Raw genomic sequence first — 26,700 nt, 5'->3', positions numbered from 1 at the left:
AAAAGCAGATTTCACAAGTTCAGTTATGTTCACACTCTTCTTAACAGCGGCAGAGGGAAAAACGTCCAGGGTTTCATTCTAGTTCGCCGAAGACCACTGGGAATCGATGGCAATCCGTTCACGAAATGATGAAACGTGCAGGCACGCCCAGGAAGGTGTAGTTCAGATCAGCCGTGGGGCCCAGACACGGTCCCTGCTGGGAGCCGGGATGCTGGGCATTGTGCTGGACTGGACCCCAAACTCCTATATTTGGAAATTTGGGAAACATTCCCCCTCTACCTTTGCAGGTGTAATGCATTTCGGTTAATAGTGAATGCAACAGCATGGAAAATGCTGTGTCATTCTAAGTATTCTGCACTGATTTTGTAGAGTTTGGACCTGACTGGATGAAAGGCCTTTGAAAAATGAGGTAATCTTGAAATAGGGTAAGAAATGTGTGAGATACGCTGCAGTGTTGTAGGCAGAAACAGAGCTAGTCAGCAGGGTGCCAGGTGCCCAGGGAGGCAAACAGCAAGTTTGCACGTGAGACAAAACTGTGAGGAACGGCTGATGCTAGTGTTGTGCTGCCATCAAGAGGGACCGCAACAGTCTGGAGAAATGGGCTGACAAGAACTTCATGAAGTTCAAAGTCCTGCCCCTGGGGAAGAACAACCCCAGGCACCAATATATGCTGGAGGCCACCCAGCTGGAAAGCAACTTGGCAGAAAAGAACCAAGTTGAACATGAGCCACAACGTCCCCTTGCCACAATGAAGGCTCATGCTTTCCTGGGCTGCATTAGGCAAAGCGTGGCCAGTAGGTCGAGGGAGGGGATCCTAGTGCAGCCAGCAGAGCCTTCATCCCAAAAAGGAAGTTATGAAGAAATATGACCCAACCCCGCATTGGTCTTTTGGTACCAGGACCGTTATAGGGAAAACATTCCCTGACAGTATGCAAGAGCAATACATTTCCTCCATGTTTTAGAGGCTAAGGAATGTTACTCATTTTCATTGCTTTTTATGACTGGGTATTAATCCCTTCTGAGCATCCCGTCCTTGTTATTAGCCCAATACCTGGGCTCTTCTCACCTCTTTCCCCAGAAGAACAATGCTACCTGCATACTCCAGACCCATTACCCTCTACCAAAAGTGTTTTGCTGTTCTCCTTCCTTCCCCATCCCTTGAAATGCGCCGACTCTGTTACACGCTACCTGAGCTCTGCTTGTGCGAAAGTGCTTTGGGACACTTGCAGGCCGTCTTTGCCTTGTGAAATGGTCTCTCACACATACCCAGTCTCTATTTCATTGGTGTCAATATATATGGGAGTCTTGCCTTTACTTTCCTTAACTGAATCTGCGGATGGCCCTAGACAGGGCCTTTTGGGGCAACAAAAGGGTTTTTTTTAATTGATGAGTAGAGCCTGAGGGTTTGCCATTCCAGCATCAGAACTTAGTAATACTTGTGGTTTCATTTGCAACAGCTACAATGTTTGCTTGATGAGCATCAGTCAGAGAGTGGATCTGTATTTTAATCATTGCTATTAGTGATTTTAGTTTCAGTGTAGAAACTTTAATGTAGGTCCTGATGGCTCACAGGAAGCAGAGCACTTTGAAAATCAAAGTGCATTACTTTTCATCATATTGTGACATTACACCATTATCTAGAGAATGAGGTGAGCTATTCTGGCAACTATTTGTAAAGCTACTGGCCTGACAAAGTTGAGCAGCACTTCAGCAGAATTAAGAAAAGAGGGTAAGCATGCACACACTAAGAGAAAGATTCCTTTTTCTCCTCCCCTCCCTCATTCCTACTGATCTGGAAAAGAATATGATAATGCAGAAATGAACTATCTGAACTATCCTCCTTATTCTGTGGGGCCAATAGTGATTTGAGCCTGATAGTCCATTGGTTTGTTGTTGTAATTCTATTGAAGCCAGAGAAACACACCAGCAGAGAAAGTAGCCCAGTAACTCATTGCTCTGTCGGCATCCCCTAATGGAGAGGATAACTTTCTTGAAAAAGTCCGCAAGTTTTCTTAAGTATTTAGCTGGTTGTTTGCTATCCTCTCTGCTTCTTTGGTGAATGGCAAATACTTCACACATCCCTGAGCCACAGGCATCAGTGTTTGTGAAAGGCTCAAACTTTCCTTCAACTCAACATCGCAGGTTTTAATAGAGCATCTCCATCTGCAGAGGGGGTTGATCATATCTACCTAGCTCAAGAGCAATGATATGAGGCTGACTTGTTTGGAAATGCCACATGGAAAAGGCTAAACTTTATTACTATTTGCATTAATTACTTTTCTTTTATTAACTTCCTCGTCTGGATTGGAGCACTTACAAGAGACAGAGCACTTTGCAAATGAAAGTACATTATTTTTCATCATATTATTGCATTACACCATTATCTAGAGAGTAAAGTGCACCCTTCAGGTTATAACAAGCTGTAATTTCATTGAAGGCTCTCTAGAATTTCTGGACCACAAAAGCAAAGCTGCAGCCATTTAGTCACAGGAGCCAGAAAATGAAATTAGAACCCCTTTAATACCCAACTGGGGATATGCTATTGCTCTGATACACCCCAGGTTGGATTAAGTGTTTCTGATATGCTGAAACTGGATGGATTGTACCTTTTAAGGACATTTCAAGCCACAGTAACCATTCAGAGCCAACCTTGGCATTACTGTCCTTTCCTGCTCCTTTGTCATAGAGGTCAGGGCCAAGAGTCTGTTTGGCAATGAAAGGTGTGGTTTTTTCCTGCTCCTTGGCAGTCTGTGCTCTACTTTGTGAGCCAAGAGGAACAAAAGTGAAGAAATACCTAGAGAAAATGTTTTCTGCAACTGAAGGTAGCTGCTGACTTCAAGACCTGTGGAAGTAAGCCACTTGCTGGCAGTTTATGGGAGGTCTGTTTGCTTACAGTGAAAGAATCTCATTGCTCTGCAATGAACGCTTCGCATTTTGCTCCTCTTTGCTGTTTTGCTAGTGTTGTAGCTGGGTGCGTCTCGCTCTCACTGTGGTCTGTGGATGACTTGTGTGCACTGAGGGTGTGGGATGCAATGCTCAGCTCAGCTGGAAACACAGAAATGTTATGATACCGGGAGTTTGCTGAAATGTAAGCAGCTGGCTCACTGGTACAGTAATATGGCATGACTCTATCTGCATATCAGCATTAGAATAATTTCTGGTCTGAGATTGTGTAAGTTGTTTATACATGGACCTGAGACAAAGTGAGCCCCTGATCAGGAGAGATGCCTTTTTTGGCTCCCCTCTCCACAGAGCCTTCTACACATGCAAAGCCACATTGAAATCAGGCTTCATTTACAGCATTTGCAGCATACCTTGCAATCTCTGTAGCATGAAAAGGTTGCTACGGCAGAGTAGAAGTGGTAGAGAAGAGTAGAGTAGCGTGTGGTCAAACCCTGTGGGAAGAAACCTCACAGCCCAGCCCCACCTGTCATCATATCCATTGCAGTGTTTCTCCCAGGGCCATCTCCCTGGGACTCCCATCTAAGTCCAACTCCCTGCCATGGGCAAAGACATCTTTCACTAGATCAGGTTGCTCAAAGCTCTGTCCATCCTGACCTCGAAAACTTCCAATGATGGGCATCACAACGTCTCTGGGAAACCTGTCCCAGTGTTTCACCACCCTTATTTTAAGAAATTTCTTTCACCCTTACAATCAGAAAAAAATTGATTTTTCCCTATACAGAATTTTGTATTGTCATCTCTGTGTGAGCCGGGTAGCCCTTCAGTGGACTGATTAAAGCACACAAGCTTTCCGACTGTGTAGCACCCAGGGAGGTAGTGTGGCTAACATTTACGTATAGTCCTTCTGACTAGTGACTGCAGGAATTATATGGGAAGAGAACCTCTGGTGCCCAGCCCATGAGTGCACCCTGCCACAGGGAAGATGCTGGAGCTGGGGTGCACCCAGGCCAGCCGTGGGAAGGGGAAAGGCAGCTCCCTTCCAATTCCCATTGCCCATGGGGCATGGGACATCGGGATCTTCTCTGGGCCCTGGTCCCGCTTGTCTGTGAGCCACTTGCGGCTGCAAGGACAGATGGCAGCTGACCAAACGGGCGATACTGAGCTCACCCATACTGCAGGGGATGTGGTCTAAGCTTTGAGATGCTGGGGTCAGTCACTCTACAAATCTGGGAGTTAAACTTGAAAACTTTCTTGTCTAACACTGAAGCCAGAAGGTTCACTGCAAGTGGTGGCCAAACAGGCCCATGCTCAGCCTGGCATCCAAACCCTGTAAGGTAACCCCTTGCAAAGCATTGGACATTGTGACCCATAAAAAAAATAATCCTTTTTTCTCCTCTCTTTGCCCAGTGTCATTCCATTCCAGCTGTTGGTACGTGTCAAAGTAATAATTCCCTCATCGTGAGTGCACTGCAAAACTGAACTGTATCACATGGGTATTGGGAGACGTCTGTAATGTAGCCATGTCTTCTGATGCTATGCAAGAAGGAATGAAATTGCCGTGTAAATGTAAAGGGAATCAAAGTTCAGGAAGACGGCAGTCACGAAACAAACTCATGATTGTTGCTACAAGGCCTGCCTGAGAGCTGATGCTGAATTAAAAGCTACATTTTTCCCAGGTCAGATCAGCAAAGATTTTTCACCATTCTAACCAGAACTGCTCTCGTGAGCTTGTGTTTCTCTCTGTAACAAACTCCCAGGGTAGCTCACGTCCTTTACTCACCATTTGTGGCAGTACAGCTGATGCCTGCTGGTGCTTCTGAAATGGTATCCCAGCAGTCAGGCAGGGTTAGTTTCTATAGTGACTGGAGATTAAAGAACTAAGCTTTAATCTGAATGTAATTTATCAGTCCGTTACATTCGATTCACCTGGTTATTTCATGTCTGTCCTCAGTCTGCTACTTGGTTTCTTCCCAGCAACTCCCAATTGAAAGAGCAAAAATTATATAAAGACTGGACCAAAAAACCCCCAACATTTGGAGGCACAACGGTTCCCATCTACAAGGCTGGGGACTCTCGTCTTACTGAAGGGCTGGGCTAACAAACCTAGGGTGGCATCATAAGAACTGTCCAGGGCAGCGTAAATAATGTTTCGAGGAAGGCATAGAAAGGTAAATCTCATCAGTCCACAAGCTGGGTTTTTTTATTCCCTCGCAGGAATCAAAATCAATTAACAGAAGCACAAAGAGACCCTCCCCATTTCAGCCCCATGCAAGCTATTTTGTCTGTTGTTTCAGCCCAGCTTTCATCCTCCTACGTTCTACCTAGACCCCCAGTCTGTGACAGGACTTTGCTGTGCAAATGAGCACTAAGTGCTGTGCTGAACGCCACCAGCTCAGAAAAATAACTGCTGTGTTGAACAGAGACCAGTCAGGCCCCGAATGTTTCCTTCTGTGCAAGGAGTGAACTGATTTTAAGTTGGCGCATTGTTCACCTGAAACTCTAGAGCTCTGTTACAGTGATAGCTCAGATAAGTGTCCAGCACAGAAGGCTCTGTCACAAGTGTTGGCTCCTGTCCATAGGTAGATGTAGGTCTACAGATCTGGAGCGTGCAGGCACACAAGCATCGTGCTGCCTGGCTTTCAAAGGTACTGAGCTCCTTTGGCTTCCGTTGTCCTGAAAAAACAGAGAAGATGCTACAAAGCTACGATATAAAAGCCATGCCCTGCATATCTATTTGTAGATTTGCAATGTTCCCTCTTTGAATTCGTGAATACAAAGTATTTTTTGAGAATGAATCACACAGTACAAGATCAAATACGTAGAAATATATTGCAGAAAGTCCCATGAGAAAGTATGTAGAGAAGGAATGTAATTAATAAGCCAAAACATCAATACCTAGTACCTGCAGAGAGGGATAATTGTACTCTAATTACTTCCTTGGCTACCTGGCTCATCACTTCTGTGTGTTGTCTAAAGCCACAGATTTCCTGTGAACTTTTGAATCTGACATTCTTGATCATGTTGTAGTTAATAGACTTACATGCTTAAAGCCAAATTTAATGTCGACTGGAGATCTAACACTAACAATTTGTTACTTACTTGGGTATTTGTTCATAATAAATAGGATAAAATTGAAGTAATAAATATTTTGAATATAAATGCCACTGTGTATGCTGTTTGTTTACATTGTAAAGGCTCTGAAGTTAGCTAGTGACATTCAGCCGCCCTTTTTCACTTGCTGCTTTTGGTCAGTCGCGTTTTCTGTTCTCAGGTGCTGGCACAAGATCCCAGCGCTTGGTTATTCCGCTGTGAGAAGGAGGAGAGGTGAAAAATGGTTTAAAGAGAAATTTTAAAAGATCTCTTACTACTTCTGAAAAATGTTTTTTTTTTTTAGGAGATAGGGGAAGGAACGAAGCTCCTGTCAGCTTTAAATAAACTGTCCTTATTTCCTGCAAGTCCTGCACATCGTGCGATGCCCAGCCACACCTTGGGTGACCAATTGTTTGTGAAAAGGCAGAAGGCTTATCTGACCGCGGAGGCTCGCGGAGGCTTATCTGACCGCGGAAGCGTCAGAGAAGGGAGGGGGTAGGGAGGGAGAGGCCCTTGACAGAGGATACACCCGTCACTCCTCAGCCGAGCTCTGACGCTGTCAGCGGTGAATATTCGCTTTGGTAGGCAAAGATTCACCATCTTTTATTTCCTGCCTTTAGGTTCTCTTGGCATGTCAGGACCTATGTCTTTCCCACACGCCCTGTGACTGTAACTTCAAGCGGCAGAACTCGAATTCCGCATCCAGCTCTGCCTTCCCTGCACACCCCAGCACGCCATAGCCAGGCTCTGCTCCAGCCTGGGGACACACCAGAGGCGATCTGGGGAGGGATGACGGAAAAACAGAAATAGAGCTGGGGCTGGTGGGGGCGGTATTTCAGTGAGAAAGATATTCGCTGATGTTCATTAATTCTTGAGCTTTATGTGAAAAATTGTGAGAAGTAATGAACAGTTGTTTGAAATAAAAGTAGAGTTGCATAAATTCCAACTTTTTTGTGGCGAAATACATTAATTGCATCAGACAAATACAGATCAAGGCAAATTTTTCATCGAATCAGCTTCCAGAAAGGGTGCAGCTTTCTAAAAATACACAAGCACAGCCATCCTGGATAACATCGCTGTTGGGATGAAAGGAGATGGTCAGGTCAATGTTGAGATCCCGGTCTTTGGTGTCTTCTCAGAGCACTTCATCTAACTCACTGTTAGATGAAAACGATGGCGCAAAGCGAGTCGCAGCTGATCAAGGAGCCCTTCTGAAATACGAGTTTGACTATTCCAGAAGCTTCTGCATGGTCACCTAACCCCCAGCCCCGTTCCACATGGCAAACCAGAAGTCACAAAACGATTTGCAACCCGCTCCCCTCCGTGAACCCTTCCCACGACATGGTGTCACGGGGGATCCCGGGGCCTCGCTGGGGAGTCCTGGTCACCACGCAGCCACAGCTGAAGGGGCAATGGAGCCCCAGGCCGGGGCAGCAGAGCCATGGACACCGGGAGGGCTCGGAGGCGGCGGGGCCGTTCTGCCGAGGCCTGTCCCGGGGCTGGGGGCTCGGGGTGAGCCACGTGTGGCAGACGGGACACGAGGGCGACCAGGGCGGTGCTGGGGGGCCACCGGCGGGCAGGCGCTCGGCAGGTACGGGCCACGCAGCTGTGATCGGCGGGCACTGCCGCAGGTGCCCCGCCCGGCCCTGCCACCTCCGGTAGGCGGGAGCTCCCCGGGGCTCCCTGCCGGCTGCGGAGGCCCCGGCTGCTGCCGATGGCACAGGAGCCACCGCCGCCTCTCCCGGCGAAGGGCTCGGCGCGCGGGGCCGTGGGCGGGCGCGTGCTGCCGGTACCGGCCCCCTCCCGGCCGTGCGGGGCCGTGCGGGGCCGGCGGCGGCGCACGTGACGGCCCAGGGGCGGGGCACCTCCAGGGCGTGGCCTCGAGGCGCGGGGCAGAGGGCGTGGTTTCTCGGTTCGCCCCGCCCCCGCCGGCGAACGTCACCGCAGCGCGCCCCGCCCCGCCCCTTGAGGTTGCGCGCTGACGTCGCGCGCGGCCGGGGCGAGCGGTGTGGTGGCGCGCGCGGGGATGGAGCTGCCGCCGCTGGCGGCGCAGTCGGGGCGCCCCCGCTCGGCCGGTGAGTGACCGCGGGACGGGGACGGGGGGACCCGCGGGCGGGGACGGGGAGACCCCGCAGACCGGGCCGGGGTTGGTGGATTCCCTGGGCCGGGGCCGAAGGGACCCCGCTGGGGCGGGCGCGGAGGCCCCGGCTGCGCCCATCGCGGGCGGCCTCCCCCACCTCCAGACCTGTTGTTCGGCCGCGCATTCCCGCCCCATCCCCGCCGCCGCCCCGTTTTTCTCTGGCCGGTTCGGAGCCCCCGGGCTGGAGCCGCGGCCAGCCGCCCGCCCCGCTCACCCTCTTCCGGCCCGTCGGGGCCCAGGGGCAGGTGCGCCCCGGCGGGGCCGGGCCCGGCGACAGGCGCGGGGCCCTGGCGGGCGCCCAGCCCCCCCGGCCGCCGCGGGGCCCCGTATTTGCGTGCAGAAACGGCTGGGAAGGCGCTGCCGGTGCGTGGGCTCTTTGTTGTGGAGGAGTCGGCTGTGGCCGACCTCACCGGTTTTTAGGATAGCTGAAGTTCGTGTGTGTTCTTCACCTGTTCCTCCCTACTCCAGCTGTCTTTTATGAGATAATTAAGATACTAATTATTTCATTGTGCTGACATGCAAGTGAGCTCAATTTTTGCTGTTCTAAAAACGGGTTTTCAGAGACAGGCCTGTAGAGAACTTCAGAGGTGAAGCGGTGGCTTCTGAGCTTTAGTTCAAGGAGACTCATCAGGAGGCTGAGAACTGAAAGTGTTTGTCAGCTGAACCTGTGTGCACCACTGCTGTCATCGATGGTACCAGAAACACCGACTATGTGTTAGTAACAAACAGATACCGTGGCCAACAACACATGTACCGTGGGTTGAAGCATCACTTTGAGTGCAAGATCAGTGAGGAAACTTGAGGAGGCTTCTTGGTGGGCAGAAGGTGTAAAGGCGTGAACTGGAGGTATAAAGGTCTGAGTGGAAGTGTAGATGAGGAGGGGAGTAATGTAACTACCACTGTATCAGAAACAGTGTCCATTGCCCACAAAGCTTAAGATCAAATGTTTCTGCAAGGGGGAAGCCCTTCGTAACACACATCTGGGCCACAAGTGTGGCCACTGAAGTAGTAATGCGATGCCCTGAACTTGAGCAAGAGGGTCCTCCTGAGCCTGGGGAGCACGCGGGGCTGTCCTTGCTGCGCACTGCCCGTCTTGTAAGCAAAACTAATGTGTTGCGGATGGCTTCATGTTTCCTCAACAGGATGATGCTCCCCTCTTGGGGTAGATTCTTTGTCCATCTGTAAATGTCTGGCGGTGAGGAGGGCCTGGTGTGTTAGCCGGGAGGACCGCTCCTCTCGGTGCTGGGGACTCTCTCCCCTCTCTCTGGAGACAGAGAGGCCCCTGGCTTGCAGGACTTGCACGGCTCAGTGACCACCACGGCCTCACAGGGTTCCCGTGCCAAACGGACAAGTTTATTGGAGCTTTGTATCCTCTGTGTCCAGTTCAGCTGCCTGATAAACCCACTCAGCCAATCTGGAAGCCATTCAAAATATGGAAATAAGCTGAAGATGGAGGAAGATCTACTTTGTATAGATTTCGCGTTAGAAGTAGATTGGGACTTCGGGTTTTCATGCCATTAAAAGAAAAAAAAAAAAGGTTTTTGCCATTGAAAAGTTTGGGGTTCCCCCCTGCAATATATCACATAAAAGTTGCATGGTTTTGTTTTTTAAGCAGGTCTCTGACATGGTTTGGGCTCTCTCGCATCTTATTTAATCATAGCTAAAGATCTAATAATTAAAAGCTGCATCTAGTTCAGATACAAAATAGACTTGTGTGTGTGTTTAAAGAGGTATGTTCTTTAGGAAGTGGGTTCTATCTAGCAAGTCAGCTCCCGTTCTGGTCTGGGGATGGTTTGGTGCCTGTCTGTAAGCTGGTGCCGTTTGTATTGAGTGGGCTGCTGCGGTTCGCACTGGAGTTAGGCAGACCTTGGGTTAGTATCTCGTCTGGTCTTTCTGAGAACTGTTTTTGAACCATTCAAAAATAATTGGCGTGATAATATCTTGGGCTGGGTTTCTGGGAATTTTTGCTTAGAGGTCTGGGGGAGGAGTCTTCTTGCTCCACTTGCTTTCCGCTTGCCTCGGCCGTAGCTGAGACTTTGGAAAAGCTGGGCTTTGGGAACTGGAATGACTGAGTTTAAGCTGTTGCTCAGGTGAGCTGTCTGAGCAGCTTCCCTGATGGACCTGAAGTCTCCTCACCCCTAAAATAGTGGTTCTGCCGTATGTCTGTCCTCTTGAGACATTGTGAGAGCTGCTTACTGCAGTGTGCTTGGATACTGCTTGACGAAACGGTACTTTGAGGAGACCGTACCCTCTTGGCGAGGGTGTGAGCTTCCTTAGAAGTAATAGTGGATCATTGAACTCTCTAGGACCAGAGAGAGGGTGGTGTTTCAGTATTAACAGTGGGACTTGTTAAAGTGGTTTGTGGGCAACCAGCTGTAGGTGGCCCTGCCTGAGCAGCGGGTTGGAGCAGATGATCTCCAGAGGTCCCTGCCAACCCCGACTGGTCTGTGATTCTGTGAACTTGGCACAATGTTTAAGGGTGGATAAACTGGCCTCTTTGGAAAAAGTGAAGATCTGCGAATGCAATGTGAAAGGGGCAGGCTAGATGTGATCTGTCAGCACTGCTAGAAAGTGAGTAGTCTGACGGGATTTAAATACTTAATTTGAAATTCTTTAAACTGCTGAACAGTCGAGACGCTGGATGTTGTCATGGCACAGTGAGCTGATTCTTTAAGCTTGAGTATAAGCTCCAAATTCTTAAAATTGTTCCTCTGGCCAAGCATGTTAAAATGGTCACAGAAGGAAAAGGAAAGAAGGAGGAAGCAAGTGATTGTATGGAGTTAAATGTCTTTTTTTGCAAGATGAAATATCTCATACTTTCAGAAGCATTTTATGATAATGCAAAAATAGCCGAGCTTTTTATTTGTAAAGAAGAATCCTACTGTTGTACCAAAAGTACAAAAACTTGTATAGCGGTAAGATTCAACGGCCTTGATTTGGAACCTCAGTCTGCCATACTATGTGAAATGCAGACACGGAATAGAAGGTCTCTGCCCTGAGTAGTTTACGTTTTAATAACTTAAATCTAAATTAGATAAGTTCAGAAGTACACCAGCATTCCTAAATGTTTATGCCGTGCAGGAACTCCTCTGGTATGTACTTGCATCCGTGCTGTGTTGGTCCTCGTTTTGGACGGCAGTTTAATTTATTCTGACACTGGTCAGACGAGCATTCCTGCGTGAAAACACGCAGTGAACAACAAGGCATCTATCGAGCTGGGAAGTTTTGTCTGAAACAAGGCACACTGCGCTGTGGCGTTGTGTTGTATGCTCTGTTATGATCAAACATTATCTGAATGCTTGGAGAATTTTCCTCCTTGAGATAACGTATTAGGGTAAAGTACACATCAAAGCTAGTGGGAACCCAATATTTCAAATAGGAGTTACTTCTTTTCTCTGAAGAAGACTCTGAATCTGTGGTGCTGTTTTGTTGCTTATGAGATGTTAATGGTGTTTCTTACTATGCTTGTTAATTTTGGCAGGTCTTTCTCCTCTACAAAGAAGCTTTGTTGCCAAGATTGACTCTGAAAATGACCTACACTACTGACTGCAGATGTCTGCAAATGTAGAAGCCAATCAATCGTATCTCCTTCCCTCCCCGACTTTCCTGTTTCCTGTGGAATTTGTACTTCTAAGTATTTTTAAAATCAGACCTCTGTTGAAGACATTTGGATTACAACTGTGAGCATATCTATGCAAAGAGACAAGCTAGCCTGAGCAATTTTGAGGTATGTATGCCTACTATGACTTACAACAAATGGGAAGAAAAACCCATCTGACTCTAGGGCGAAGAGAACTCGAGGCATATGTTTTCTGGGTTCAGATTGATCTGCACCATTATTTATGGTTTTAGCAATGAAATATACACATGCAGAGTGAGACCGTACGAACACCAGAATATCCAGCTGGCATTGTATGGAGGGTAACCTTGTTTGAACCTGCCGTAGGAGTATTCAAAAGACTCCTTTTAGAAGAGCAAGTTGCTTGTGTTGTATGACTTGAGCCTTCACTGCTCACCCGTTCAGTTCTTAAATGCCACCAAGGTCTGTAGAGATTTTCTTCTTCCAAGCATTTGGCAGGTGTTAAGTAGTCATTGAGGTGCACCTGGGAGGCCATGGTGGTTAGATAAAGTGTTCAGATGATGGTAGAAGATAACATGCCTTGAATTGGAAAGCGTCTTCAATGAAGGCTAGAAAAGAAGCAGGTCTTCTTGCCTTCCTGTGCATAGGTCATAGCGCAGCGGTCTCAGAGGGCAATCTGCCTGTAACCTACAAGACTAGCAGAGCTGTGTGGGCTTTGCTTTGTGCTTGTGCAGCTTTATCCCACCCAGGTAGCAGAAGATGGAGAACCTCAGCTGTTTCAGAAGCACAAAAATTAACCAGCTTGCACAGCTGTTTTTTACTTTAAGGCTTTTATCTTCCATGTTGAATTCTAAACCTGGAATGAGGAAGTCGGCTAACTTCCTCTGTACGGGCTTAGAAGAGGCCAGTGTGCACTGATATCATCTCTTGACTCTCCTTTTGTAAACTACTTGGACATGGTTATCTTTTCTGTGATGTAGGTGTTCATGCTGGCACTCTAGGGCAGGGTCAGTCTTATCAATTGTGGGTTACAGCGAAAGGTAGCCAAACACGTCTCTGTCTTCTAGAAGGGACTGATTATTCATTAATCTTACTTTGTTTTTTTAAAGGAAAATTAATGTACTGAAAGTAGATACCTGACTGAATCATCCAGCATGCCACATTGCTGTACAGCATGTATTTAGCAGACTTTTCTTAGGAGCTTTTATGTATGAGCTCCAGTGACTCAGGCTGAGATGACACTGGAGGGCCGCAGATCTACCTTCCTACCTCTCCGGCGTAATAGCCTGGTGATGTTGGTCCTCTAACAGGAAGCAAAATGGACTGTGTCTGCAATGCTAGAGCAAACGCTACTTGGCAGGGGAGTGCTGTGGCTGGGAAGGATCCTTGCCTGTACTGCAGTTACTCCTCCCGTCATCCCCTACAAGCGGAGGTAGGATCGAGGGGTTCAGCTTGGGAAATTCCCCTATTAGCAGTGGGCAGAACCTGGTGCAGCAAACATTAAATGGGTTCCTCAGTCTAACCTGGCCATTGTTATTTGGCTGTGGTAGTATACTCAAATAGTGTTGAGCAGAAAAGTAGTTTTGTTTCCTTTGAGCTGCTTTCATGAAAATTGGAGAAACACACCAGAGCATCAGGAGTGAAACGGTTTGCTGAGCTGCTGGTTGTGATCTTAGTGCGTGTTTTAGGTAGTGTACCAGGGACTTTGACTCTGTAGCCCAACTAGGTGCCTTTTTTTAGTTCTATATAAATAAGTTATGGCCTCTGTAATTCCATCAATTAAAATTGGTGCGCATTTCCCCAAAAAGCTGCTCTGTGAAAATTGAACAATTCCTGCAGTAGTTCCAAAAACCTGTAAGAATATGTATATTCCGTTTGTCCTCAACTGTATATCCCTAAGCAAGGTATTAATCTTTATTGCTTAATCTGTAAGGTGAGGCTGATCTACCTCTGTAAAACATTCTGTTTCATGAAAATCATCATTTAGGTGATGTTTGCAATAACTGCAGTTTCATTATTGAGACTTAATGTGACTAAAAGTAAATACTAATGTGTGGAGTGGCAAAGAATTTGAGTATAAGAGGAAGTTTTCTTTTGATATAAGGAAATGGTCTGAAAGGTGAAATTATGTACACTGGAGAATGTTGCCCTAAAACTGCCCTACAGTGTATCTTAAAAAGTTTCAGAGTGTTAAAAGGCACTGAGATGTTGAGAGAGATGGTAGTGTCATTGATTCAACTTGTGTGATGGATTATGGTAAGAAGTTTGCAGATGCCTGCTTACAGTTCCTTCAGAGATAAATTTGGCAAATTTCAGTATTTTTCAGATTTCTGTGAGCTGGTTGGTCTCCCTTAACAAATTCCTTAGCGGCCTGTCTTTGTCCGGGAGTTGTTGGCTGTTATTTTCCTGGAAGATCGTTGCCATGGTGATTATCCTGTTAGGAAATAAATGTGTTTTTCGTGATCTCCAGGTATACTAGTTTGGAGCAAAAACGCTGCAGCCTTTTCTGGGATGGATAGAAGTACTATACCCATAGAGGCTCAGGGCTTGTAAATCACTGCCTGCGGCAGAGCGCTGGACAAGCATCTTACGCTTTAGTAAGGTGTAATATCACTGGTCTGTAAGGAGCAGTGAGTGTGTGTTACTGTGAGTCTGAGCCTGAATAATGGTTAAATTTAGAGGAAGGAAAAAGTCAGATCTGTTGTGTCAGAACTTACCTGATCTGGGCCATTAATGGTTGACTGACTAGTGAGGTGCAGGCATTGTTGGTGTAAAAGAGTCCCTTCAGGGTGCGTGGCACTGTGGTCCTTCGCTGTGTCAGCTTTCAGCTGGGATAACCTCCGGCTCCAGTCTCCAGCGTTCCTGCAGGAGCCGGGGTGCTGTTCGTACTCGGCTCTGGAGAGCCGGGAGGGCTGGATGCGGTACCTGCGGAACCATCCGTCCTGTGGTGTGGGAGCCGCCGCTCGCTGCCAGACCCTGCACACCCGTCATCCCGTGCTCCTCCAGGAGCAGGGCTCTGCGGTGGGGTTGCTGCCAGGGGAAAGTGCAGGCTGATGTGGCTTGGTGGCCGTTAATTAACATCCCGTTCTTCTCTGGGAAAAGCATGAGCTGGATATGTGAGCCTTTTAATGGCAGGAGCTTGGTGAGTTGGCACTGAACACCCGTGAGAAGTGTGGCTGCTTGGTCTGCAGCGTCCTGGGGCAGCGCGGCGAGGGCTTGTCGCCTGTGGAGGGGATGGGGGGCCGGAGCAGCTGCTGCTTGCTGGTCTGCAGAGCAGTTGCCATCCCTGCTGGTCACGCTTTTGCTGGGAGTGTTGGTTTTCAAGATGGCTTGTTGTGCTGAAAGTGCAAGTTTTGGTTCTTGTTTACCAAAGTCCTTAAAATGCTTCAGGTGCGATTTCAGTTTGTGTGAGAAAAAAAAAATTCTGAAGTGGTTTTTGGTTTCTTGTTGGTCTGACTTCTTACTGAGTGTCTCAAGTTTTCATCTCTCAACAGAGTCTGCTCTGGTTGAGACAGTCTGAGAAAACGGCAAGAAATTTTATTTTTTTTAAGCAAATTTTGTGAGTGTCACAGATAACACTCCCAGAGTCACTTGAAGACATCCAGCTGATTTTAGGATCAGCTTGGATTTAACCCTGGTGCCCAAAAGATGCCTTTTTTTGTGCAAGCTTATTAAGGAAGAGCTAGAATAGCATGGGTTTTCTGTTCTGTGGTCATGTTATACGAGACTTTGAAAAGATAAGCCTGTGTTTGAAAAAGAACTGTCCCTATCTCTAAACTTCATTTGGTTGCTTCGAGGATGGCAGGTTTTAGATTGAGAAAATCTGACACCTGAGCCCCTGCTCTTACTTCACGAGAAGGTCCTGCAGGTGTTTGTGACCGGTGTAGGAGCTGCAGCCTTGCTTGCTCCCTCATTAGAAGACAGCCAGCAATTGTTTGTTGAATGCTCCTAGTTCAATGGTTGCTTCTTACCAGCTCTTGTGGATAATGGTAAAAGACAGGATGATTATTATTGGATGGCACCGGCCTTGTGCTGGCAGAGTAATTTCATCTGCTGGATGGTGATTATAATGTACATGTCTATACCTTAAGCAGTGCTAAAAAACCCTATTTGATTTCAAAGACCACCATAGAAACTCAGTAATGTCTTAGATCCTGAGAAGTGTATCTTTGTCCTGTTAGAAAAGATAAAAGGGAATAGTTGTTTGGAGAGATGTTGCTCCGTTTAGGGTGGTTCCCCAGGTAGGGATCTGTGTTACTGATGAGATGGCATAAGAAAACTCATGATTTGGAGGCATCCTTGTATTCCAGTTTGGTTGGGTATTTTTCTTCACATATTCATGTTGATTCACGGCCTGAGGTGTTTTGTCTTCGTGTTTTGCATCAGGATCGTGACCGAGTATAGCTGTTGATCCTGTTACCCCTGGCTGGATGATCTCAGGAGTGGATACCTGCGGTGTGTTCAGACAGGCTCTGCTTTAAAATAGCAGTTGTTTTGGCTGTCTCATGGACCAACGTTCTTCACTCCCTGCCTTTGGCACTTCATGGCGTGATGTGCCATCAGGTTCTGCTCATTTTTAATGCCTAAAGTAGCACTCAAAGAAATCTGTAAAAAGTTCTGTAGCAAGGATCATAATAAATTGCAGCTGAACTTGTGCGTGTCCTTTGGTGGCAGTGGAGAGTAATTGATAGGTATTTACCCACAATTTGGTGTGAAAAGTGGTATTTACTGAAACTGGGACTTCCTGAACAAATATGATCTTAAATGGCTTTGAGCTTAAGTTCTAAAACAACTTCTTTCAAAACAGAAATGCTGGAGGAAGGAACATATTATGCAATAAAGGCAAAGATTACTAATTTATCTTGTGACCAGATGCAATATTGGTGTGGAAAAAAAATATGCATTTTTGCTTCTGGTGGATGAAAGGTCATTTCTTGGGGTTTTGGAATTGGAGTAACTGATTTGTTTTTTTTTTTTTAATTTTTTTGAATTCTTGTGAACAGCTGCTATTGTGGTCTTTCAGTACCCGTTGTGTAGCTGTAGCTGTGCTGCTCAAATTATCTCTGTTTTTCATCTTTTTTTGTCACTACAGAAATGTTTATTGTTTGCCACCAGTGCAGCACCTTTAAAATTCTGTTGTAGGTATGGCTCTCTTAAAATGGCAATTGCAAAGAAAGAGCCAACCTGGGATCACACCACGTAGCTGCAAAACTTCTATATAACATCTCCAGAGGCTTTGGAGGAGGCAAAGGTGGTGATGAAAGCAAAGTTTAAAGCCATAACATCTAACTGGAGCCCCTCTGCTGGGAGGACAGGCTGAGAGAGTTGGGAGGGTTCAGCCTGGAGCAGAGAAGGCTCTGGGGAGACCTTGGAGCCCCTTCCAGTCCCTAAAGGGGCTCCAGGAAAGCTGGGCAGGGACTCTGGATCAGGGAGGGGAGCCATGGGACGAGGGGGAATGGTTTCACACTGGAAGAGGGGAGATTTAGATGAGATCTGAGGCAGAAATTCTTTGCTGTGAGGGTGGTGAGCCCCTGGCCCAGGCTGCCCAGAGAAGCTGTGGCTGCCCCATCCCTGGAGGGGTTCAAGGCCAGGTTGGACGGGGCTTGGAGCAGCCTGGTGTGGTGGGAGGTGTCCCTGCCCAGGGCAGGGGGTGGCACTGGGTGGGCTTTAAGGTCCCTTCCCACCCAAACCATTCTGTGATTGTGCTGCTTTTCAGACGTACCTGGATAGGCTTGAGAAACAGGCAGAAAGGAACTTCCTGAAGTTCAACAAAGAGAAATGTGAAGTCCTGCACCTGGAGAGGAACCACCCTAAGCAGCAGGTGATGTACCCTATACGGCCCCCTAGCATGTAGGTAGACTGGCCGCCCTGTAGACATGCTGGGGGCCCGACTGGCTGGAAAGCAGCTCTGCAGAAAGCGACCGGAGAGTTCTGGTGGATGCCCAAGTTTGAACAATGGTTCTGTAAGGAACCATTAACATGAGTCTTGCTTGGTTTTGGCTCTGGTTATAAGCCTGCATCTCCTCAGTGGTAGGTAAACTTCAGCCTTGTTTCAAACAAATCTGCTCCCTTTTTGTGCTGCTTTGGATAAAGATTCTGTGGATTTTTTTTCATGTGGACTCAGCCATGAATGTGGGAGGAAACATTCTGATTTTGGCTGAGGCTTTAAATGTGTGACTACTTGATTCCCATTGGCAAGCAAGTTGTCAAGCCCAATTTCTTTATACCAAAATCACCGAGTTAACTACTGTCTTTGTGCAGTTGGGTGTGGAGGTGGATATTGAAGAGCTGGCATATTTGTGTGTGTGGCTGCTTAGCTGTACTGTTTGTGCAATTTGCATGTGTTCTCTCTAAAAAGGCATAAGTAGATCTATTAGAAGAAAAGGACCATAGATGGGCATCAGTATTTTTATTGCTTGAGTCCAAAGAGTGTAGGGTTTTACTTCTTTTAAAAGCTTTCTCAAGACTAGTCAGCCAAAGTTGAAAGTATCTGACCTTGCAGTGAAATATTCATTATATCCATGCCAAGAAATGTGGTTAAAAGTAAGTGTGGAAGAGCGATCATACTTCGTGTATATCGAAACTTGTGCTAAAAAGCTCCCACGGTAGTGCAAAAGCAATAAAATAAACCTCAGCGTGCCTGAGATGCACGTGCGCGTGTTCAGCGAGCAAAGCGGGGATGTCACAGCCCCCACGTGGCACACTCCGTGGACAGGTAACGCTGGGTTGGTTTCCCAGCGCCTGCTGTTGTGCTGCGTCGGCTCCATTCCTCGGCGCTGGAGCAGCAGCCGGGCAGCGTGCTGTGTGCTTCAGGGCAGGTGCTCCCGACTCCGCCTGGGCTGCGTTCGGAGGCACCGGCGCTAGTTGGCCGCTGTTTCTGCCTGGTAGGTACCTACGTGCTCAGTTACATCGTTCCTTGTCTCGAGCTGTGCTTGAGCTACCCGAGACTTGCAGAAGTGGCTATAATGAGTCAAGTTAAAAACACATCATGCCTGTATCCTGCTTTTCTTGGCAGCTGGTGGCAGGTTCTTGGCAATGAGTGTGGATAAGGAGGTGTGGAGAGGGGAGTCCACACTGGTGAGTCTTCCCAGCCTCTCTCAGGTGTTGGCTGAAGGACTCTAAGCAGTGTTTGATGGGCAGAGCGAACGTCTTGTTTGTAGCACGGCAGGGAGGGACTTGCTAATGCTTAATTAGAAAAAAAGAGCCATTTAAATAACCAGCCCCAGATGAAGGCCATTACTGTTATATAGTTTTTAAGAGTTGCACTTAATTAAAAGCTCCCTGGACTAGCTCACTCGAAGAAAGATCAGGAAGGACAATTTTCTTCTGAAGAGCAGGGATGAAACTGTCATGTCATGAATATGAAAGACAGTTTGGAAGTGGTAGAGCAATGTAAGCCACCAGTGTGTGAGTGAGTCCTCTTAGTACCTGATCGGAATTTGTCTGTCTTGCCTGTTCTGTGTCACGTTTTAAGCAACACTAACGCAATGAGCTGCCAGATGCTGCAGCCTGCAAGCAGGTTTTTCCAATGACAGTGGTCTTCAGCCTGTAGAGCTTTTCAGGTACCTTCTGAACAGCACGGAGGGAACTATCCCACGAGACACAGGTTGTATGCCTGTAGAGAGGTTGAGAGACACTGCTTAGAGCAGATGTGTTAAAAGATCTGGGTTGCAGCGTGGGCATGATCATCGGTGTTTTGGATTAGCAGACTTTCCCCATTTTGGCACTGAGTACGGTTTGAGTTGATCACTGTAAACTATTTGAAGTCAAACTTCTACTTTGTAACTCATTTGATGCTAAATATCAGTGGAAGGATTTCGCATACCTAATACCAAGAGCACCTGAATCGATGGGAAAAACAGTGTGATTTTGCTGAGCTGAATGAAAACTTCCTTTGATCTGTCTTTTAGTCTCAGTAAGTTGAGTCAACGCTTCTGAAAGATCAGAGAATTAATACTGGGTTTGAGTCATCAGGGGGAGTATTTTACCACTCTGTGCCAGGTTAGTTCTACTTTCTTCTTTCACGAGTCATTGTAAATATGATACTTTCCAAAATTCAGGGCTAAAAGCACATGTTAAAATCGCATGTAGCGTGGGTTGGTGGTAGGTGCTATCTTTCTTTACAAGCCTGCTAATTTAACATGCTTTAACCCTCTTATAATTCCAAGCCTGGAATAAACCTTTCTTTTAGAACTAGATGTGCTAAATCTTGCCAGCTTCTGTGCTGGCATTGTCACAGATGAATCTGCTGGGAGTTAAAATGAGAGGCCATCTCTTTTTTTTTTTTTTTTGACTAGCATGCCTTAAAGTCTCTCTGTAATGCCTGAAATAGCTGCAAGTGTAACCTTTTGTGTTCCCTTGGAAGTGGAATGAAAATACCTGTATTTCCACTTTCTGGTTCACTTGCTGCTGAGATTTGAGTCAGCTTTGAGACGCTGAAAGCAGCAGCGTCTCCCGGCAGACAGGCGGTGAGGGGAAGAGCAGCTTTGGTCTCTTCCTCCCTGCCCCTTCCTCGCCTGAAAAGGGCCTGCCAAAATGTTTACCGTGGGCCAGTAATGCTACGTTTTTCAGATGCTGAAGAATCTGGTCCACATAACGCAAGTGTTAATAGCAAAAGTGGACAGTAGGAGTGCAAAGGCACAGAAACCTTTGAGATGCTTCGAGGAATTAAATCTGTTCCAGTGAAAGTTTTCTTTAAAGAGGGGGAAGCTAAAAGAAACTGAATTACTCCTTTTCACCTGTGCAGGTATAGAATTCATTTGGTATTTGAAGGTAGGCTTTTATTGTTGCGGTGCTGCTCTGAGCAGGCTCAGCATAGGCTGCTGCCTGTGAAGGAAACACCTCCGGAGCTGGTCTCAGCGACATTAATGAGACAGTTTTGTCTGCTGTGGTGAAACTGGAACATAATTCTGCTCTCTATGTCCCTGCAATAGCGAAAATTGATAAAGCAGCTGAAAACAGTTTCTTCAAACAAGGAACTGTGGCTTATTTTGACAAACAGGACTTTGTGCTTAAAGCTGCATTTTAAATGAGGGACACGTGGTTGTTGCTGTTGCAGTTCTTCCTTGTCACAGTCCACATAAGCTCAGAGCTTTCCCTATCTCCAGTTGAGAGGGAGCAGATTGTGCTGATGATCATGTTTTCTCTCTGTTCCTTAGGTGTTTTCCCTAAACATCACCCATCTTAACTCATCCTCACCCTCGTGCCATCTTCTGGGCTGTGGGGCTTTTAGCTCCCCTTTGTGTTCGCCTTGGCCTTGGCGATCGTGCCTGCAGGAGCTGGGATGGACCAGACGCTGCCACCGTTTCATGGTGTCACACACACAGACACTTACTCTGGTCTGGGTGCCTCCAAAGAGAGGGACCCTGAGCAAGGAGATCCCTGGGCAATGATCCCCTTGTGGTCCACACACCTGTCCCTCACATGCCCGTAACACACTGTCCACACGTCTTTTAGTCCAATAGTGATTTTTGGGCTCGGGTCTTCTAACATCTTATTGGGTTCTTTTTCGGTGTTCAGGCAGGCTCTTACCTTGTTGATTTGCAGTTTCAGCCAAGGGTTGAAGCCTCCGTATCTTCTGGTTTATGTTCCTTGTGCACCTGCCCTTGTTGGGAGAACACGGGGAACTGAAGAGTCCCAGACTTGAGAGGAAAAACTACCGAAACATCAGTGTGATATCCAGCACTTTCCCATGCTAAAAGACTAAACAACACTGTACCAGCTGCTAGGAAAATTGCTAAGAAGAATACCTTTCTCACGGCCTACAGGCTTCAGCAAATGTAGCTACTCATGCTAAGTAGAGCTAAGCACGCAGCACAAGTCACACCATATTATAACCCTAAGTCACTTATTCTACTTAAAACTTACCTATTTATGCCAAACAATTAATGTCCCTCAACAGTCCCTTCTCTGCTCCAGTCCTTGACAATCAGACAGCGACTGCTTATGACTTTAGTGCATGCTGGAATGTAGAGAGTTAAGTCATGTTATTAAAAACCCCACAACTCATATGCAGATATTCATTGTTTGTCTGCTCAGTTGTGAGCTCTGGCTTCAAATTGTGAGTATATGCAGGGAATAGTGAAAAATGACTTATAGCTAATGGTAGTGTTAGCCAGTACCTCTCTCTTATAATCCTGGTGTATTTGTTCCTTATTTCCATGTGTACAGAGCTCTTTTCTTTGTGGAAGACCCAATATTTTGACTATTTGCTTAATACTTCTTCACTCTTCCTTTAGGGAAAGTAGTTTCTCTGTTTACAAAATAGTGGTATTTGAACTGTAAAAATGAAATTATTTTTGTTTTGATGAGTCCTTGTGGAAGCTGATGTGAGTTCCTGTTTCTCCAGCTGTTGTGGCCACAGCTTCAGATACACGAGGTTTTTGATAACACCATTTTGGAGTAATTGTGCCCTGTCTCTGTACCGCCTCCCTTCTTTAGCCTTATCCCAAAGCTGTTATAACCAGCTCTGTGGTCAGATTCTTCCCCCAGTCCTGTTTTCTTTCAAAGCTGATTTTTTTTTTTTTTTGGGTTTTGGTTCACGTCCCAGCCCCAGAAACAGCTGTGCTTCCAACAACTAAAATGGTGGTATGTCATGCTGCGAGACTGAAAATGAGCCACGGGGGGCAAAAGAGGTTGGAAATTCTTTAAATTGCTGTTTCTGTCCTACTTCTTGTATTGCGAAAGGCCAGCCTCGGATCTCTGTGTGAACTGCGGAGATGGTCCCTTCAGATGCCCCTAGTGAAGCACCGCGTTCGGAATATGCAGCTGGCTGGTTTGTAAAACATGCAAACATGGTTACAACCTTTTCCCTTTAGCAAAGAGCGGAGATGTTCTTGAGGAAATGCTGCAGTTTGGCTTTCCTTTCAGTTTGTTTTTGAGGAAGAGTAAGTGAGGATGTGGCTTTTCTGAAACAGATTGCTAAAGCAGGGTCAGGATTGGAGGGAGGGCAGGGGCAGGTGATGTTACAGCGGGGTCTGCTACAGGAGACCTGACAAGGATGACTGAGGAGATGAGGCCCTCTATAGACAGAGAGGAGCAGCCTTGCATTGACAAGCCCTGGTCCTCATGGGGCACTTCAGTCACCCCAGTATCTATTGGAGGGACAACACAGCAGGGCATAAGCAACCCAGCAGGTTCCTGGAATGCGTCAGGGAAGTTCCAGATGTGGTACTGTACATTGTCTGTACTCACCTGTTTTGGTAATGTGAACCCGTAAATACTTCATGTGGCTGAGAGATTCATCAGGCATGAAGGAAGTGCTTTAAAGATAACCAGTGCTTTCTAGAACGAAGAACAAGAAGCTCTGCTTAACTGTGTAACCAGTAACATTGCCCCACAGTCAGACTACTATGGAATACCAGCTCTGGATGCAGCAGCGCAGTCTTGACAGTCTTCTAATAAATTTAGAGATCACAAGCTATAGAAGTATAGCTGAAGTATTTTGCTTTGATTTTCATGTGATGTTTGTAGCATACACCAAAACCTGAATGATTATGTATTGGTACTTCTGCAAAGTTCTTCATTTTGGAGAAGTCTTGACCTCTACTTTGTAGCCTTGATTCAGGCAACAGCATAAACACTGAGTTACCGGGGTGTTGGAAGAGCAATGGAAAAGACTTCAGTGGCAATTGGTTGTACTGCAAAACAGTAGAAACACTTCTGAAATCCAGTCACTCAACTTTAAGCCACTGCAGTTTCCTAATAAACAAGGAAAATTACCTAATCTTTGATATTTATGTCTATGGTCCTTACACTGTGACCTTCTAACTTTGCAGAAGAACCATTGGTCTTTATATTCACAGCAATCAATGAGCAGTACTTCTAGGACAGCAGTAATTTAGAGGTTGTCCATGGGTGGTAATGAAGATGCTTGATTCTGGTGTGGGTGTATTCAGGAAGAGGTTTCTTAAAAAGTAATTGGAAGGAGTTAATGCCTTTTGAGTGACCTCAGGGTTCTGCTCCCACCCCCTTTTCCTCGCCCCTAACAAATGAGTGGATGGACTGTGTGGGTGTGTTTTAGGCTCGTGAGGATTCTAGGGGAGAGGTTGTACATCTCATGTTTTGTGTGAGCTCAGATGTAGTGCCGTTTTTGTCCCTGAATATCTTAAAAATCTTGTGAAGTTGCTCCTTGGTGATGATTGTGTAATTCATACATGAACACACTGCCAGCCTCTCTGTTCCTTTATTAACGGTGTCCGGGAGTGAGTTTTTTTGTTCTTTGGTGACACATACAAGTGACCTGTGGTTTATTGTGTAAGTTGTGGGACTACTAAATGAAGAATCAGTTAATAGTGCATGTGTTGATTGACTTAATCCTTTTACCAAAAGAAGACTGTTGGCTACCTTTATAAAATTAAGCAGCTTGGCATTCTAAGTGTGAGTTATTTGGAACTGGTATCTGTACACATTGCCTTCAAAGGAATCTAAGTGTTTTGCTCCATTATGAAGCTTTTATTAAAGTACCTTCACCAGTATTGCCCTCAGTGTTTTTCCCCTTCTTCAGCTAGCTGTGTTGTTCATATTTTGCGTGTAGGAAGACATTAGGCCCAGAGGCTGACTTGCTCAAGATCTGGTACAAGGCTGCGGAAGCTGGTTTTGCCCGGGATGTCCGGTCTTGGCCACCAAACTGGGGTCCTGCCGCGTTGGTGGTACCAGAAGGGGAAGCAGGACAGCAGAGGTGGCACACTCAGCTGACTTCCTTCTTGACTTCTGGATAGTGCTGGGAATCAGTTGGAGGGTTTAGGGAAATCACTAGGCAGAAATCAGTAAAACCTGTTGTTATTCTACTACATTGGGTTTTGCCCTGTGACACTGTTACTGGCTTAAAAAATAGGCTGCATGTCTCTTGCTTTGCCCAGTGTCCCTTGCTCCTATTAAAGTGGTAGTTTCTCTCCACCTGGTGTGGCCTTTTTCACTGAATTTTGAATGGTGTGGACTCCTTATCTGGAGCACTGTCGATTAATTCAGTGAATTCCTTGGGCATGCTGCCTGCCACTCCTTACTGGTTCATCAAAAGTAGATGGCTTTGGGCTCCTTTCTGATCTTTTCTAAAATCTTAGATGCAAAACCTGAATGGAAGTTTGGCTTGCAAGCTGGTTTTCTTCCTCTTGTCTCTCAGCTGTGCTCTTTAATATGCTGGTTATTTCTTGTTTTGTCTTTCAATTTGCTTTTTCAGTCATACTCCATTTATGTTCTTGCATAGAGTACTGTCAGTGTCAGGGTTGTGACCGGGTGGGGGGCTTTATATCTATACGTATATCTTGTCCCTGGTGTTTCTTTTGGACTTCACTAGAATTCTAGGTGAATTCTTGGGTGAATTTTGGAGGAGGAAGAGGAAGGATTCTGTCTTGAAAATTGCAGGTATCCATTCCATTAAAAATAGTATTATTTTCTGGTCTTTATTAAAGTTTTTTTCCCCTGTATTCTACCATCTTACCTATGTTCTTTGCATTTAGTTATTTCTTGTACGTCTTTTTCTTCCATTCTTGCGCTAGTTCTCCACTCTGACTTTTTAAAAGTTGTTCTGTTATATTATAATAGGTTAATATACCTGTTTCTCCAGGTATTGGGTAGTCATGCCGAAACCGTTCTTTTGGGTTAAATTATTTACTCTATTACTGTTGTCTTCCTCCTTGAATGTTTTCCAAACCGCAGTCCCCTTGAATTTTACACCCGTTCCGGTTTCTCAGGAGTTCCTCTTTCTGACGGGATTAGCTGTGAACACCCAGAGCTTTCTCTCCTTGTTTGCTCTGCTGTTTCTTGCTGCTGAACAATGATGCTTTTAAAGTATCCTAATCCTCCTGTGGATATAAATCATTTGCTAGGGTTCCCAGTTCCCATAACATGTGGTTTTCCAGTGTGTGGCTATTGCTCCTCTAGTCTTTCTTGCTAAACTATTTGCCTTGATACAGAATCCATTTCAGGATGAGTTTCTGCAAATTGTTTGGGATTTCTCAAACTAAGTTGGGCTGTTTCTGAATAAAAATCGTTCTTACCCTGAAGAAACTGAAAAATGGTTTTCTATTGCCCAACAGGAGGAATGGGAAGCATCTCCTACCTAAGATCCCTGCTGGCTGTGGGCTGTACCTCTATGATGGGCTATTGAACTGACCTGGTTATGGAACAAAAAAAAGTGAGGGTTCCTTAGGCAATTGTACTTCAACACTAATGTTAAGGGTTCGAGATACACAAATACAGCATAAATAATAGGTATTTGAAATATTCTACAAAAAAGCCGAATCTTTTCTGTTTTCTTTCATTGAAAATAATTTGTCTTCCCTGTTTCCACAGCTCTGTGCTGTTTGTATCTGTAACAAGTACTCCAGTTGCAGATAAGTCAGCTCTGAGCTGGGCTTCAGTGGTAACTTCAGACTTCATTTTATTTATAAATAATTGTGGTTTTGAAGGGAATTCATTTAACTGATGCATTTAGAGTAAACTTTTACTTGAATGAAGTTTAACTGAAATCTAATAGTCCGGAGTCTTTTCAGACTCTTGATCTTGGACACCTGACAAATTTTTGAAATGTTCATGTTACGAAGTATGTGATGAAGAAAAATGAAAGAGTGGGAAGAAACTTTTTCTCCCTATAGACAATTTATCTGTCTAGAGCAAAACAGTGCCAGCAATATGTGATTTGCTTCTGCCTCTCTCTAATATGTATGTGTAGCATCCCTGCTGAGTAAATGGCTCTGCGATAGAGCCACCCTGTATGCAAAAAAAAAAAGTTGTGTCTGCTCTTCATAAGCACAGGAAAGTGAAGGAATTTTGATTTGACCAGTGCGGTAGCTTTTCAAACTTTAGGAAAAAAATGGAGCTTCTGACAGAAAATGGGAGAGTTGGTTTGTATGTCAGTGAAGGCTGTGATTCACAAGGGAGAAAATACAAGTAGTTTTCATGGCCTCATGTCTCGCAGCCCATCTGTGGGTGCGCTGGGAAGTGGGTTCTGCAGTAAAGGCTGGGAACAGGTTTGAGACAAAAGCAT

At 46.0% G+C, this 26,700-nt stretch overlaps 1 protein-coding gene and 1 long non-coding RNA gene across 10 annotated transcripts in view; both read left to right on the top strand.

Annotated features, from left to right (window-relative positions):
- The window catches only part of LOC128915684 (uncharacterized), a 60,161-nt gene extending 53,247 nt beyond the window's left edge, over positions 1–6,914 (top strand). The window contains exon 4 of the long non-coding RNA XR_008468732.1: positions 6,615–6,914. This is a non-coding gene — a long non-coding RNA (uncharacterized LOC128915684). The remainder of the gene's footprint in view (positions 1–6,614) is intronic.
- Positions 6,915–7,952: 1,038 nt separating this feature from the next.
- The window catches only part of TMCC1 (transmembrane and coiled-coil domain family 1), a 98,614-nt gene continuing 79,866 nt past the window's right edge, over positions 7,953–26,700 (top strand). For 2 of the 9 annotated variants that reach the window (XM_054216844.1, XM_054216839.1), the window contains exons 1-4: positions 10,130–10,224; positions 11,616–11,861; positions 12,824–13,146; positions 17,431–17,535. In XM_054216844.1, coding sequence (XP_054072819.1) covers positions 13,033–13,146; positions 17,431–17,535 — 219 coding nt within the window. In that variant the 5' untranslated portion in view covers positions 10,130–10,224; positions 11,616–11,861; positions 12,824–13,032. Of the gene's footprint in view, positions 8,070–10,129; positions 10,225–10,244; positions 10,363–10,441; positions 10,706–11,615; positions 11,862–12,823; positions 13,147–16,100; positions 16,278–17,430; positions 17,536–26,700 lie in introns of those variants that run through there. The other 7 variants (XM_054216852.1, XM_054216845.1, XM_054216838.1 and 4 more) reach the window with 6 other exon arrangements.

The sequence above is a fragment of the Rissa tridactyla genome, chromosome 10, assembly GCF_028500815.1.
Source record: "Rissa tridactyla isolate bRisTri1 chromosome 10, bRisTri1.patW.cur.20221130, whole genome shotgun sequence".
Taxonomy (NCBI): Eukaryota; Metazoa; Chordata; class Aves; order Charadriiformes; family Laridae; genus Rissa; species Rissa tridactyla.
The sequence above is the reverse complement of the archived record's forward strand: the minus strand, read 5'-3'. Positions and strand labels throughout refer to the sequence as shown.